This window comes from Engraulis encrasicolus, chromosome 22 (assembly GCF_034702125.1).
Source record: "Engraulis encrasicolus isolate BLACKSEA-1 chromosome 22, IST_EnEncr_1.0, whole genome shotgun sequence".
In the NCBI taxonomy this organism is placed as follows: Eukaryota; Metazoa; Chordata; class Actinopteri; order Clupeiformes; family Engraulidae; genus Engraulis; species Engraulis encrasicolus.
The window spans coordinates 47,459,988-47,474,987 of NC_085878.1; the positions used below are offsets into that span (position 1 = coordinate 47,459,988).

Sequence of the window (15,000 nt, forward strand, 5' to 3'; positions counted from 1 at the left end):
AGGCCCATAATTCACAGCCTCTTGGACCTCTGAAGACTCACGGGGCTCTAGCACAACGTCTGTGTCAGCACATGCTCAGAACAGAAGCACACACGCAAAACAGACATGTCTGTGTGTAAAATACACTGTTACGCACACACACAAGCACACGCACACACACACACAAAGCAGACACACAGAGTGTACACACAAACGCAGAAAAACAGGCACAGCCACTCTCTCTCTCACGCACACACACAATCACATGCACTCACAGACAAAAACAACAACAGTTCATCACTGTCAGCCAATGCATAGCAGGCCCAGTAACAGCCTACCACAGCCAATCACAACTCCAGCCAACAGAGGGACATTAACAGAGGAGGTCACTGCAGAGCCAGTCAGGCCTGCTCAATGATAGATGCTTAGGTCATCGCTAACCTACCAACAAACCAAGCGTAGTCAGAGACCACTCAACACTACAACTACCAGTAGTTAATTAATACCAGCTGGAAGTACAAAAAAAGGAAAGTAGCAATAGATAGAATGAGGAACCTGTATGATGTGGATGTGATAATGTTATTTGAGCCTGCTTCTGAACATACAAGATGTTTTAATAAATTGCTTTTCTGACAGTTTTAGCATACTTGCGTGACATTATGAGGGGAGCCAACGGGAGTGCTGTGCCAATAAATGTGTGTGTGTGTGTGTGTGTGTCTTTATGAATGAGTGTAGCTGCATGCCTGAGCATGTGTGTGCTTTGCTGTGTCTGTGGGTGGTACTACTGTACCTTGGGTCTCGCGGGCTGTTGGGACGACTAATGGTGCGTAGCCTGTTCTCAGTGACTGGTGCTGGGCGATCCGGAGCCAATCCTGGGCTCACCCGCCTGACAGACAGACAGACAGATAGTCAGACAGACAACACAGAAAGACAGACGGACAGACAGACAACACAGACAGAGAACACAGACAGACACAGAAAGAAGTTCGTTAACACGTCAGAATGTGGAACTTGGGCCAATCACACATGAACGCAAAAGAGCTGTTGCAAAGTTTTCATGTATCCTTCCTTTGGCAACCAGACATTCATACACACACACAGTGTGGTTTCAAGCTTATTGTCTGGACTATTAACTGACCTGTTTTTTTGCATAATGGACAATGGCAAATGTTAAGTAATTAACATCCACAAGATTCCACAAGAGCATACGAAACGCCTCACCCGAAAAGCACTGATGATCATCAAAGACACAAGCCACCCTGCACACAAACTGTTCAGCCTCCTGCCCTCTGGAAAGAGGTACAGGCGCCTCCGTTCCCGTACCACCAGGCTTACAAGCAGCACGATGCATCAAGCAATCAAGATACTGAACACTCAACCCACTCTCCCTTCACTGTCAGCCTCTAGCCAGCCAGGCCACTGACAACGCTCCCCCCCCTCATCCCCACCACCATATCTGCGACTGAACACTCCACCTGCACTACTACATCTGTGACTGAACTTTCAACCTGCACTAACTCAAAACATACACATGCACACACACACACACACACACACACACACACACACACACACACACACACACACACACACACACACACACACACACACACACACACACACACAAGCACACTGCACTTTCTGCACTAAACCCAAACATACACACACTGACACACAACTCATACTCACACACATACACACACACACACACACACACACACACATACACAGGTACACACACACAGATGCACACCGCACTTTCTACCTGCACTAAACACACACACACACACACACACATGCACACACACACACACACACACACACACACACACACACACACGCACACAAAACACATACAAACACACACACACACATACTGCTGCTGGTGTATTTAAATAAAAACCTTTTTTAATTATTTATTTCTTCAAATGCTACTATTACTATGTCAGAACGCTATAAAGGACTTTTAGGAAAAAGAACAACAAAATACCTCCTCTTAATGTATGTTCTCTACAAGTCTTCTGTTGTCCAGTCTTGCACTTTAAATGTCTGTATGAGCAATGTCTACGTCCATACTGTCTATGTCCATGTATGAGTACTGTCTATGTCTATACTGTCTATGTCCTTACCTAGATTAGTCTATGTCTGCATGGGAGAGCAAGAAACGCAATTTCAAATTCTTTGTATGACCAGTGCATGTAAAGAAATTGACAATAAACTTGACTTGGAAATTAAATCAATAAATAAACAAACAAACAAATACATAAACAAAAAACAAACAAACAAAAAGTGAGATAAAGAGAGAAATGAGGCATGTCTAGATGCCGTTCCGTACTTGGGCTCATCTGGAGAGGGATCCTGAGCGATCCCATTGGTTTGTGCCAAGCTGTGGGTGGGGCTATTCTCCGGGCTGACGTCCTCTTTGGCTCCATTCTGAGTGGGCAGGTCCAAGCAGGACTTAAGGTCCTCCCATTGCTGCGCGGCATTGCGGATGGCCAGCCGACGTTTCTCCTGTATGGACAATCAAGGAAAATGGTACAAGAGCACAGTCAGGCTTCGTTAGCTTGCGCACACCAAAACTGAATGCTAAAGCCAGTACTTGTTACAGTAATAGGGTTATAACACATGTAATTGTTAAATCGTTGCTGTACTAACCGGACTGGCCTGTGACAAAGAAATTACTAGCAACATTTTCATAATGTATCTTTTTGTCGGTACAACACCACCATCTACTGTTACTACGTTAAAAAGGGTTCGTTCAAAGCCTAGGTCAGTCATATATTACCAGTGACCTTGCTGATGGTACCTATCCCGCTTAGGATCCTACTGTACATGATGAGTGTGTCCCTCAACCTGCCTTGCCATCATCCTTCTCCACTGAGTCCTCATGTTGGCGCGTCTCTGAGCCACTTTTTTGCGGGGTAATCACCTTAAAGAAAGGACTCGATTTGAGAAAACTGTACTTTCAAGAAGCCGTTTTAATTAATCTTCTACTGTATATGAAAACACTTAACTTAACACTTTAATTACATAAATACAGGGCTTTGGATTTCCAACAGCATGTGATCAAAAATCTGCAAACTTGATCCGAAATCAACTGAAAGTTAAAAAAGGTATGTGAAAAAGATGTGACCAACTTTGCAATGAAGCTTGCCTCAAACCAATTGCCTCAAACCAGACTGATTCAGGCTTTCCTTGTCCTTTCTCAAGTGTTTGCCTTTGTGCAAGCTATGACTGCCAGTTTCCTCCTGACGTGCAAGGTAGTGTATGGTAGTTACGAAATATCAGGGCTGTAGTACTCGAGTCCGGACTCGGCGCGAGTCCGGTCTCAAGTCCGTTTTTTTATGGACTTGGACTTGTCTCGGACTCGGTATTGTTTGGACTCGGACTTGTCTTGGACTCGGACAATGGCCATGCCAAATTAGGCTTTTGGACTCGCTGGGTCTGTCATTAAGTTTTGTTTAGAACACTGGCCATTATAGATTATAAAGTGGAGCTTGAAATCCAATAGCAAACAAGTTTGTCTTCACATCCATGCCATATAGGTTATCTTCTAAGGTTCACACTATTGACATTCATCCTTTTCATTGTCAAACACTGACCGACATGTGACTCGGACTTGACTTGGACTCGAATCTTTTTGGACTCGGTCTTGTCTCGGACTCGAACCTCTTCGGACTCGGACTCGTCTCGGACTTGACTAGTACTGGTCTTGGACTTGTCTTGGACTCTACAAAAGTGGACTTGACTACAGCCCTGCGAAATATTGTGCGGTATGTACTGTGTGCGTGTGTGCGTGTGTGCGTGTGTGTGGGTGCGTATGCATGTGTGTATGACTGCCTAACCGTGACCTGTAAAGTGGTTTGTTAACCTGTAAAGCTCTTAAAGTGCTCTCGGGGGGTGGGAAAGTGCTATATAATACAGTCCATTTACAGTATCACTCTCCAATGCATGTTCCAGCCTGTCTCCTGAGCCACCTCCATGCAGAAGGAAATCACATAGGAAACTCTATAGGAAGACCATCTCTAAATAGAGAGAATAGAGAAATAGGCTGTAAAAACCTTTAAACAAGAAATCAACCATCTACAGCACTGTAATCTTAAAACGTATGTCAGCATTCAAATGCTTGTTGTTACTGACTTTCAGAGTCGTCTAGAATTCAAGTCCAAAATGTTTCTTGGGTGTTTTGTTTGCAATTTTATAACCACCACAATGGCTAATATTATATGAAGGAGATAGGTTGAGATTAAATACAGTAAGTGGAGGTCAGATATTAGAGTTGTTGAGATAAGAGGGGCTCAATAAAGTAAAGTAACAATCTAACCATTGCTGCACCACAAAAGAGACTTTTGACTAGAATTGCTTTGTGGGAAGAGGTGGCAGGACCAGATGACAAACTTGAGAAAGGCCCAATGAATGGGATCACCATGGGCGTCACTGAGCCTCTTTATGGGGGGCAGGTGTGCTGGTAAAAATCAGCTGGGTCCCAGTTAAAAAGAAGTGTGAAAGTTTCAGTAACAAGCTACTTTATTTGGCAGGTTAATTTAGAGGGTACTTTTGTCAGTGAGGGCTCTTGGCGCTATGACATTTGTAAGACTGGTGTAGAAAACTGTCAGATGTTGTCAGCTCTAAAAGTATTTTCATGCAACAGGCATGGTTTTAATTTAAACTTTTTTTGTTGTTGCTAAAAGCCCTTATATTTCCTCAATTTCACCTCTGATTCATACCCTCAGCTTAGGGTCCACACAAGGTTTTCCTAACCTTATTAATGCAAAGACCTCTACTGGGTGTTCAACCTGTCATGGTTTTCTGTGCAAGGAAACCAAGCCACAGTGACATCACATTCAACCATGGGCAGTATGCAGTTAGTTCACATGGATATGTAGACGAGTTTTGGCTGCAAGGTTCAGTCTTGTCACAATGAAACATCAACAAAACCAGCAACAAAAAAATTAAGTCATTCTCGCCTAACCGCACATGACTGTTGATGAGCCACCAGAGCAAGAGCATTTCTGATGTAGGAAGGATGTGTATGTGAGTATGATAACCAAAGAATGCAGCTTCCCCGTGTGTCACCCGTCCCTGATGCAGGGGGGCTTTCGCAATATCATTATCTCGTATCTATGGTTACAACATGGTATCCAGGGGCACCATCACAGAAACGCAGATGTCATTAGGAGGTGCAGATTATTTCCCCCCGGTGAGGCAAACGGGCCTCCACACGAAACAATCTTCTCATCCGACGTAAACAGAAGTTTATGAATATGTTATTTAGCAGAGGTAATCGTGTCCCCAGAGACGAGCGTATGACTTCACACGTCGATTGTGAAATGGGATTTGCATTCGGGTACCGAGAGCTGAAAAACATTCTAAAGCCTTTTTATCAGCTTTTGCCACACTGGTTTCTCATGTTGAAGATTAAGCTATGCATCCAACAATTAAGATAATTTTGAAAAAAATCAAGACTGTATAACCGTTCTGTTTTATTTCCCCAGAATGTAAATACAGTATGATTGCCTTAAGGTAAGGTGCATTCAGACCAAGGAAAATGTAGCCTTGGAAATTTCATACTGCTTTGCACAATCGTTCCGATCTGAAAGACACTTGTGATATTGTGCGGTGTGAACCATCCTTGATCACAAAACGGACAACTTCTGCACTGCAACTGCCAACATGGATGCTTACATCTTACCACACAAGAGCAATATCAAACTTCGGAGTTAGTGTCAGTTTATTAAAATAATCAGATAAATGGTTTTATGAAGTCTCTGTACATGTCCTTTGCTCTTTAATTTCCTTTGGGGTCAAATCAGGTGCATCTACTCTGGCTGCACAACTCTCTCAGAGCTAGATGAAGGACTAAATGTTCATCCGTACATTAGCTGCTCTCATACATTAAATCAGATTTTGATGAGTAACGGTCAAATACCGGGCATCTGATAGAAGGGCTGTACATATGAAAAACAAATCTTGGTTGTTTGTGCAACTGACTGAGTAGTAACTGCCTAACTGACTGTAAACATGAGTTTGCAACAAACCATGACCTTAACTCACATTTTAACTTACCTCACATCAAGTAAGAACAGCGAGTTCTTACACATCTAGTGGATGAATCCTTCGTTTCGCCCAGATCTGATGACTCCTGATGACCCCTTATGAGTCATTCAGAGAAAGGTCACGAGGCTTTGGGCAAATCTTATTTTTTAGATGAGGTGTTTTCGTGATGTATTTGGTAGATAATGACAACTGCACTGGGTCGGGCTGTTCTGGCCTGGGAATGGGCACTGGAGTGGGGGGATTATAGTGTGGGAGTGAGAGTGCCATGTCATTGCGATTTCTGCCTCCAGATCCTCTCTAGCCCGAGAGTGTCCCCTGCTTCCCTGCAGGGAGTCTAGGCTCATTCCGGATCATTCTACAGCGCCCACTGTGCTCCCCTATTTAGGCCGGATTAGAAGCTCTGGATTACAGAGGTGCAATCAACCCCATGTCTACATGGTCTGTCAGCACCCATGAACCTCTCTTTTAAGTTAATGTGCTTCGTCACCCAGCATACACACGCACAGACGAAGGAATGCATACACATAAACACGCACATACACGTACACTCATGCCCCCCCCCAGAGCTGTACACACACATACACACAAACATAGACACAAATGGATAAAAACAAATGCACACACACACACACACATTCAAATCTCCCCTCGCAGGCAAAAACTGCCCATTTATCAAAACCATACGCTCAAGCAACACACGGAGGACAGCACATAACAATGCATAGGAATGCAGAGCAGTGCACAACGCACGCTGTAGTGTACTGCATCAAGGAGGATGAATCTAGCAGAACATAAGGATTCAGAGTGGGCATGTGGAGTAACAGTTGAATACGACGCTATGGTCGTGCAATCGCTTGCAGTTAGAATACACAGCACAGAATACAGTGCATAATAATGCACAGCAAGGCAGAGCAATGCACAACACACACTGCTGTGTACGGCACGCATCGAGAAAGAGGAAAGATGGTAGAATCTACGGACATCAAGAGAAATTGGTTGATTATGACGCGATGGTCGTGCAGTCGCTTACTTTTAAAGGGGGATTCATACTTGTCGTGACTGGCGCTACCCTCCTTCATACTTCACTCGCGACGATGGCGCGCGCCGTCACGTGACCCAAAATGACGTCACACGCCGTGGCGCGACGTCGTGCACCCCACATTTTTTGTAACTTGTCGTGCGCCACCAGCGACCATGCAGGTAGGCAGACAAAGCAGGAGTTGCGAAGAGAGGCTACAACTACTGTAGGCTACTACAGAATGGATCCTGCATCATTTTGAGGATAATAAAATGTCCTAGAGAGTTATTTTATCTTCTCTCTTAAATGTTGTTCAGTGAAACAATTGTTTACTTTGTTCAGAAGCACGTTGTGTTCGCCGATCTATTTATAAATTCTGCCGCTAGAACAATGCTCTCACATGGTCTTGGAATGATCTGGCAATGTAGGCTACAACAAAAAATATATGTTTCAATGTGGTAAGTCACAAGTCAGACGTTCAGTAGCCCTACAGCAGCCGTGTTTGGCTTTCTATTTTATACATCCATAGAACTCACGCTGCGAGTTGCGAAAGATACTGCCGTTTCTCTCATTAACAGCAGAGGGCACTTCCGACAATGCGAGCGAAAGCCTTTTGAAGTATGAATAGTCTGGCGCAAGTGATGACGTCATTAATGGTTCTCGCGCCAAACGCGCCAAAGTGCGCACGTGAAGTATGCAGAGCCCTTAAGACGTGGTAGTAACATGTTTTCCCACAGATAAAGGCTGTAGTATCAGGTGGCACCACCTTGTGCCAGAAGAAAAATAAAAGACTGACACGAATGACTAATGAGATGGTGGTGGTTGAGATGGACAGGCGTCCTTGCACCGTGGGTTTACCTGTGTGATTTCTGTGTTTGTCTTCGCACACCATTACCACTACTTACACAAGGTGTACGGTTTGTGTTTCAAACACAAAAGCTACATTCCGGTAAAGAGCTGGGGGTAAAGAAGGCAAACTTCCCAAAACAGTGTGTACAAGTTCCCATTCATCTCCCTTACTAATAAAACCCAACACTGGGCCCAGGCTACTCCATGCACTGTACAGTAATGCAAGCCAGATGAATCCTGCTTTATATCTTACTCGCATGCCTAAATAGCAGCAAACATGTGTACAATGGCTTCAGAGTAATTCTCATCAGGGAATGGTGATAAAAATCACAGAGATTAGAGGAGTATGGAGATGGGGGCAAACAGGCTCTCCTCAAGTTCCCTGTAGGGAAGGGCTTAAGAGGGAAGCCTTGGTAGCAGGCAAGGCCATTACAGTGTAATACAGGAACGAGGAAAGGCAAGACGCCATGTTTGTTTATAATCTCTTCCCATCCTATCTAGCTCTTTCCATCTTCAATCGCTGAGTCATTACTTTTGCTCAAATGCTCTGGCTGCTTCTTTCGTCTCATTGCTCTCCTCTGACCCCATCTCATCCCTCTGTCTCTGTCTCTCTCTCTCAGGTGATTTCAGGAGATGACACAGGGAGAAACACTTTTAACCACCTCTCCTAATCTATCAATCCATCTGATGCAAGCGAGACTCGGCTGCCACTTTTTGCTTTGGATTGAGCTGTGTCGTGCCTATTCAAAAAGCAAAAAGTGGCGGCCGAGTTGCGCTGTGTCGAGCTGTAGGCCTACCAGAAAACCGCCAGTGGAAAAGAAGCATTACTGCCTTTAAAAGTCTGTTATGGGGATTGCGATCTTACAGCCTGTGTGTGGCAGTCCCTTGCTCTCCTCTATAATGTCAGACGCATATGTGTTCAATGTTAATAGATAATAACAAAATCTATATCCCATTACATGGCTTTCCAATCACACAGCCAGAGCATGACAATGTGCTCATATGGTTCATTCATGGGTAGGCAAAGTGGTCTCAGAGAACTCACTCGAATAAACAAGAACAGGCTTGGACGTAGTGTGACAAGCGGTTTAAAAAACAAAGTTGACAGGGGGGCCAGGAATCTCCTTGGGAGGCTTCCAAAAAAACACTTTCCTGAAAATTGTATTTCATACAGCACAGCGGGGTGGGTGAGCAAATGCATGAGAGGGCGAGAGCATGAGTGAATGGTCCTTTCCTGAAACTAATTACTCAACCCCTTCACATTATTTACTGTGCTCTTGTATTCCATCCGAGGGGAAAAAGGGTGAAGTACATTAAGTGCCATCCAAAACTATCGCAAGAAGTGGGTAGATGAGAGAGACACCAGGATTTGGGCAGATATCGAGGCTATGATGTCTATATTGTGGGCACGGATGGACGGCGAAGTGAGCTATAATGTCAAGTAGGTGATGTAATACAATGGGAAGTAGACATAGGCACTATGGGCTGTATTCTCCCACCCGTTTAAGTGAAAATAAGCGTGCAACAGCGTCTGCGCTTACTCAAGTCTATCGTCAGCATGAATCCAAATCGAAATTCAATTGTCAATATTTTTGAACTACACAGTTCCAGGTGAGCGTTCTACATTACCTGTGGCCAAAATATGATGTCCTGCCATGTTCTCATATCGGTAAGCTTACGAACAAAAGCAAATAATTACAAAAGTGGACAAGGCACGTCGGACCAAAGAGTCTGCTGTGCAGTCGTCTGGACAATCACCAAATGTGTAGGCATACTCAAAAACAACCTTCACCATTTTTAGTGGTGTAGTGGTGTAAGTTTTTTTTATTGCAACTACTCCACTTTTGTGATTTATTAGAGTGCATAGTGCCTGTAGCCTATTAAATATTCTGGACTTATCCCCGACATACATCGACATACATTGAGGTAGGCTACAGGTACAATACAATGTATTTGTTACTGTGGGAAATGATCAGCATTTTAAATAAATTCTTAATCTCTGGTAGGCTATTGTCTAGGCAACACACCTAACTCCATTTTTAACAAAACTTTCCTGATGTTTATTATTTCAATCAACCTGACAATGCGCTGCCAAAATACTGAACAGCTGTTCCCGTGAATTGGCACATCGCGTTCCCATCTCATTATCTGACCTCCACTACTGGGCTTGTGTTTGTGAAAAGGAGCGGAGGTTAGAATTTGATATGCTTCTGCACGAGAACTTTTGGCACGTGCTTTGAAATTCAAAGTTAAAGTTCAGTTTTTGGATCTCAATGGACGGCCGAGGCTTTCTCATGGTTGATCTGAAAATCCATGCTCCATGGTTTCTTGGTAGCCACAACTGATGAACTTGACGAAGACTTATCCCCCATGTAAAAGGTACGCACGTAAAACCGACTTAAGAGGTGACGGGAGAATTCCGCCCAATAATATGAAGTAAGCGTAGGGGCTAGATGAAACAGGTTAAGGTTCAAGTAGAAATAGGGACGACTATAGCATGAAGTACGTCAATAAGAATAGAAACCATAGCACAGGTACTGAAATATGAAATAGGCAAGCAGGGACGTTGGTGCGTTGGTGCAAGGGGCAAGTTGGTGTGTTTGCTTTTCTTTTTCTTTTTGGCTGTGTGTAGGCCGGCATTAAAATATTTTCTATCATTTCACATTCATATGAGTGAATGAGTGAGTGAGGGGTGAGTGAGTGAGTGAGTGAGTGAGTGAGTAAGTGAGTGAGTGAGTAAGCGAGTGAGTGAGCAAGTGAGCAATACTGTCTATCCGTGAGTGTGTATGTCTGTACGGTTCAACGAGAATGGAGTCAGTGTTTCCTGGCAGGTGTACTGGTTGTCCCCAGGGTGACTGGAGAGCAGGGGAAGGACATCTGTTCCCCTAATGACCCTTCCAGACTAATCTGCAGCCACGCAACCACAGCTGTAGCATGCTAAGCAGAGGGATGCTGCTCTGCACTCTGCTCTGCACTAATGGGGACAGAGCTGCCACTGGAATATTAGGTGGTATTCAAAGATTAACAGACTGACATTTAATGATGAGTGAATGAATGAATGAATGAATGAATGAATGAATGAATGAATGAATGAATGAATGGACAGATAAGAGAAAACAGACAGACAGACAGACAGACAGACAGACAGACAGACAGACAGACCAAACTAGACAGACAGACAGACCAAACTAGAAAGACAGACAGACAGATAGATAGATACTACAGACAGGCAGACAGACAGACAGACAGACAGACAGACAGGCAGACAGACAGACAGCTCAATCTACCTTGTGAATGGCCTGCTTGTGAGTCTCCTTCTTCTTCTCGTCCTCCCTGCGAGCTACGACTCCAGCCATGCGCCTGTCCTCCTCCTGCAGGGGCACAGCAGCAACAGTAAGTGGACTGCTCTCCATCCCGGTTACAAGGTTACACACCCGCTCGCTTTAACACACACGCGCACACACACGACACACACACATGCATACACCCTTACTATCCCCCAATGCCCAGTCTGTCTCGCACTACTACACCCACACTGCACACACTGCACGCACGCAGAATGTTCCTTTGCGTCAGACGGGGAGATTACCAGCCTGACATGTGGCCATGCGTACATGGCTGCACCCAGCTGTTTTGGATGGGGTTTAAAACTACCCAGCATGCACCGCGGCGGCGCCGGAGTAAGGCAAAGCATGGAAGCAAAGCCCTGGGAGGCGTGCCAGAGGCGAGTGAATGCTGCTTGAGAGTCTCGTCTCGGGGAGAGCCATGACAATGGGCTGCCTTTGCACTGACCAGAGTGGAGCTCATCCATTATTCATGAGCGTGCAGCGCACCATACAGCCCCGCCCTGCTGCTGAGCAAGGCTGAATGGAGGCTGCACAGAAGAGCACACTCATCTACATGCACACTGCACACACATGCATACACTACACTACATACACGGATGTGCATATAGTACTATACACACGCAAACGCACATGTGCAAACAAATAGGCTACTGATACACTCACGCATGGAGACACACATGCTCTCACACACAGACAAACACACCCACGGACAGACAAGCATACACACACTCACACTCACACACGCACACACACAGTCAAACACACACACACACTAGCACACGTGCACATGCACACACGCGCACACACGCGCACACGCACAAACACGCACACACACACACACGCACACACACACACACACACACACACACACACACACACACACACACACACACACACACACACACACACCATCCATGCAGGACAGCAGAGTGCTCATCAGGTCATTTCAATTGTAAATCAGGATGTGCTTTGATCTATCTCATCTCATCCTACCGCATTGTCCTGTGATTATTTCATCCGATTAGGTGAAGGATTTATACGTCTGGTCAATATTAAATGATTCAAGGTGATGCAATTTGAATCCATTTCATGACATGAAATAAGACTAGATTCAACTGACGTAATAGCACTTGTGTGGACATGTAGGTTGGTGGGGGGAGGAATCAACCAGTGCTCTCCCCCATCCTCCTCCATGACTAAGGTACCTTGAGCATGGTACCGTCCCGCCACACTGCTCCTTAGGGGCGCCATTGAGGGCTGCCCCCTTCCACGGGTGAGACATGAGTGCAATTTCATTGTGTGCAGTGTGCAGTGTTCACTTGTGTGCTGTGGAGGGCTGTGTCACAATGACAATGGGAGTTGGAGTTTCCTAATGGGCTTTCACTTTTCATTTCATATGGTAACAAAATATAGTTTAGCATCTTATGACAGATACAGTTCAGTGTGCTTACCAGTATGCAGTAATGCTCTGCTTATCTGTAACTTTCTAGTGTGTGTGTCACTTTGGATGGTGTACACCATGTGAATTGAAGAACAATATACATGTTTTTTTAAATTATTTTATTTAACATTGTGTTGTGAGGAGGGGCTAGATACTGGCAGCCTAATTTTTTGACCAACAGTGGTTTCCAACAATCATAGGTTGAGTTGTGCGCAGCCAGGAGAAAACAAAACCCATCTATACAGTATTCAGTAAACAGTATGTTCTGAACATCGTGTGTACTAAATTATACACAATTAAACACAGGGTGGTATGAACAGGTGGGACTAATCACATATTAATTCATACTGTACAAGCAGATGCACAACAAACAAGAGGTACAGCTGTGGTGAATTACGTTGAGGAATTTTGTGGGTTTTCTGGGTTGATTATATGTTTTGTGTTTTCACGATTTCATATCTTGCTGGGAACACTGCTGGCTAAATATCAGCCTTGTGTGGGCAATTTGCCTGCACTCTAAATCACGCTGCCACACAACAAAAGGCAGACGCAGAAAAATTTAATTTCAAAAATTCTTGGAGGCCTGGCCTGAAGACGGCCTAGCTGTTTCCCACGTTCTCTGAGAGAAACTACTGTTGCGCACGAAGAAAAATGTTATCATGTTATTGTGTTACGTTATTGTGGCGTTATGGCTCTCTTGATGCATGTCTTACAAGAAGGTCCATCTGTTGAAAGGGAACTTCTGAAAAATATGCACTTTCAAAACTCCTGGTGGCCTAGTACTGTATAGCCTAAAGACGGCCTAGCCGTTTACCACATTCTGTAAACTACTGTACTGCACGAACAAAGATGCTGTGATAACGCTGCGACGATATGTCTGCACTGTTTCATGTCCTAAAGTACAAGAAGCCCCATCTGTTGAACATACTGAAACATTTCTGAAGAGCAATTAGATAATCAGCTCCGTTCTTGACCTGATACCCCTGTGGAGTGGACCCCTGCAGAGAGAGTACGGGGAGTACAGCAAGGCCCAGCACTGACACACACACACAGGCTATCCACCCATGGGTGGGCCCCCCAAACTGCCAGTGAGCTCCAGGGAGAGGGTGAGGAGGACCAGAAACCCAGAGGTAGAGGTGGGGGGTGTTGAGGAGGATGGAAGCAGGAGAGGAGAGGAGAGGAGAGGAGAGGAGAGGAGAGGAGAGGAGAGGAGAGGAGAGGAGAGGACCGTAGACAGCACGGGGAAGATAGGCCTGGGAAGAAGAAGAGGATACCTTGCAGGAAAGCATTGTTAAAGATATTATGAGTTACAGGGTGGGTGGTGAGAGGGCTGTGAGCATACAGAAGAGGTGAGGAGAGAGGTGAGGACTCAGAGTATACAGAAGGATGGGGAGCATAGAGGAGAGGAGAGGAGAGGAGAGGAGAGGAGAGGAGAGGAGAGGAGAGGAGAGGAGAGGAGAGGAGAGGAGAGGAGAGGAGAGGAGAGGAGAGGAGAGGAGAGGAGAGGAGAGGAGAGGAGAGGAGAGGGAGACTGGGAAGGGAAGGAGAGGAGAGGGGTTCAATTTAAATCTTGCAAAAGTTGAAGATATTATGAGATAGAACTGGGGTGGGGAGCAGGTCAGAAACGAGAGAGAAGAGAAGAGAAGAGAAGAGAAGAGAAGAGAAGAGAAGAGAAGAGAAGAGAAGAGAAGAGAAGAGAAGAGAAGAGAAGAGAAGAGAAGAGAAGAGAGGGAGGGGGAAGGCAGATGAGTGAGGAAAGAAGAGGTGGGGAGAGGAGTGAGGAGAGAAGAGGTAGGCAGGAGAGATGGGTATACGTTAGGAGGGAAGAGTGGGGAGAGAAAGTGAGGTGAGGAGACGAGGAGGAAAGAGGGATAGAAAATGGGAAGGAGAAATGCTCACTCTAAATCCAGCTTGCCTTGCAGGAGTGCGGTATTAAAGATATTATCTAATCTATGCCAGACACTGTGGTGCTTTTAGAGCCAAGCAGTCGATCAGAGGGATGTGAGGCTTGTGCAGGGCTAGTCATAGGAAACAAGGACAGGTATCAGTCCCAGCCAGGGGTAGCAAGGGAAGCTCAAAGACTCTGGTCTCTACACAATAGTGCTTAGTGACGGCTAGGCCTGGATTACCAGACATGCAGCAGTATTTTCTAATGCTAACACTAATGAAATTTCAATCCCAAACTGACGACAGAAGGAAGGAGTGGAGAGGTCGGCATGGTAGCCTGATTATCATCGACTTTCAAATCTCTTCAAGACTTGGTCTGACCAAGACCATAACAATTTTCATTTCCAAAACAGCATGGTTGA

At 45.1% G+C, this 15,000-nt stretch overlaps 1 protein-coding gene across 2 annotated transcripts in view; it reads right to left on the minus strand.

Moving 5' to 3' along the window:
• The window catches only part of LOC134438617 (leucine-rich repeat-containing protein 49), a 95,917-nt gene that overhangs the window by 37,896 nt on the left and 43,021 nt on the right, over positions 1 to 15,000 (minus strand). Inside the window, exons 11-14 of one of the 2 annotated variants that reach the window (XM_063188225.1) lie at positions 11,191 to 11,274; positions 2,837 to 2,908; positions 2,315 to 2,490; positions 770 to 865 (exon numbers count right to left, since the gene is read on the minus strand). In XM_063188225.1, the coding sequence (XP_063044295.1) occupies positions 770 to 865; positions 2,315 to 2,490; positions 2,837 to 2,908; positions 11,191 to 11,274 (428 nt within the window). The remainder of the gene's footprint in view (positions 1 to 769; positions 866 to 2,314; positions 2,491 to 2,836; positions 2,909 to 11,190; positions 11,275 to 15,000) is intronic. The other variant, XM_063188227.1, reaches the window with a different exon arrangement.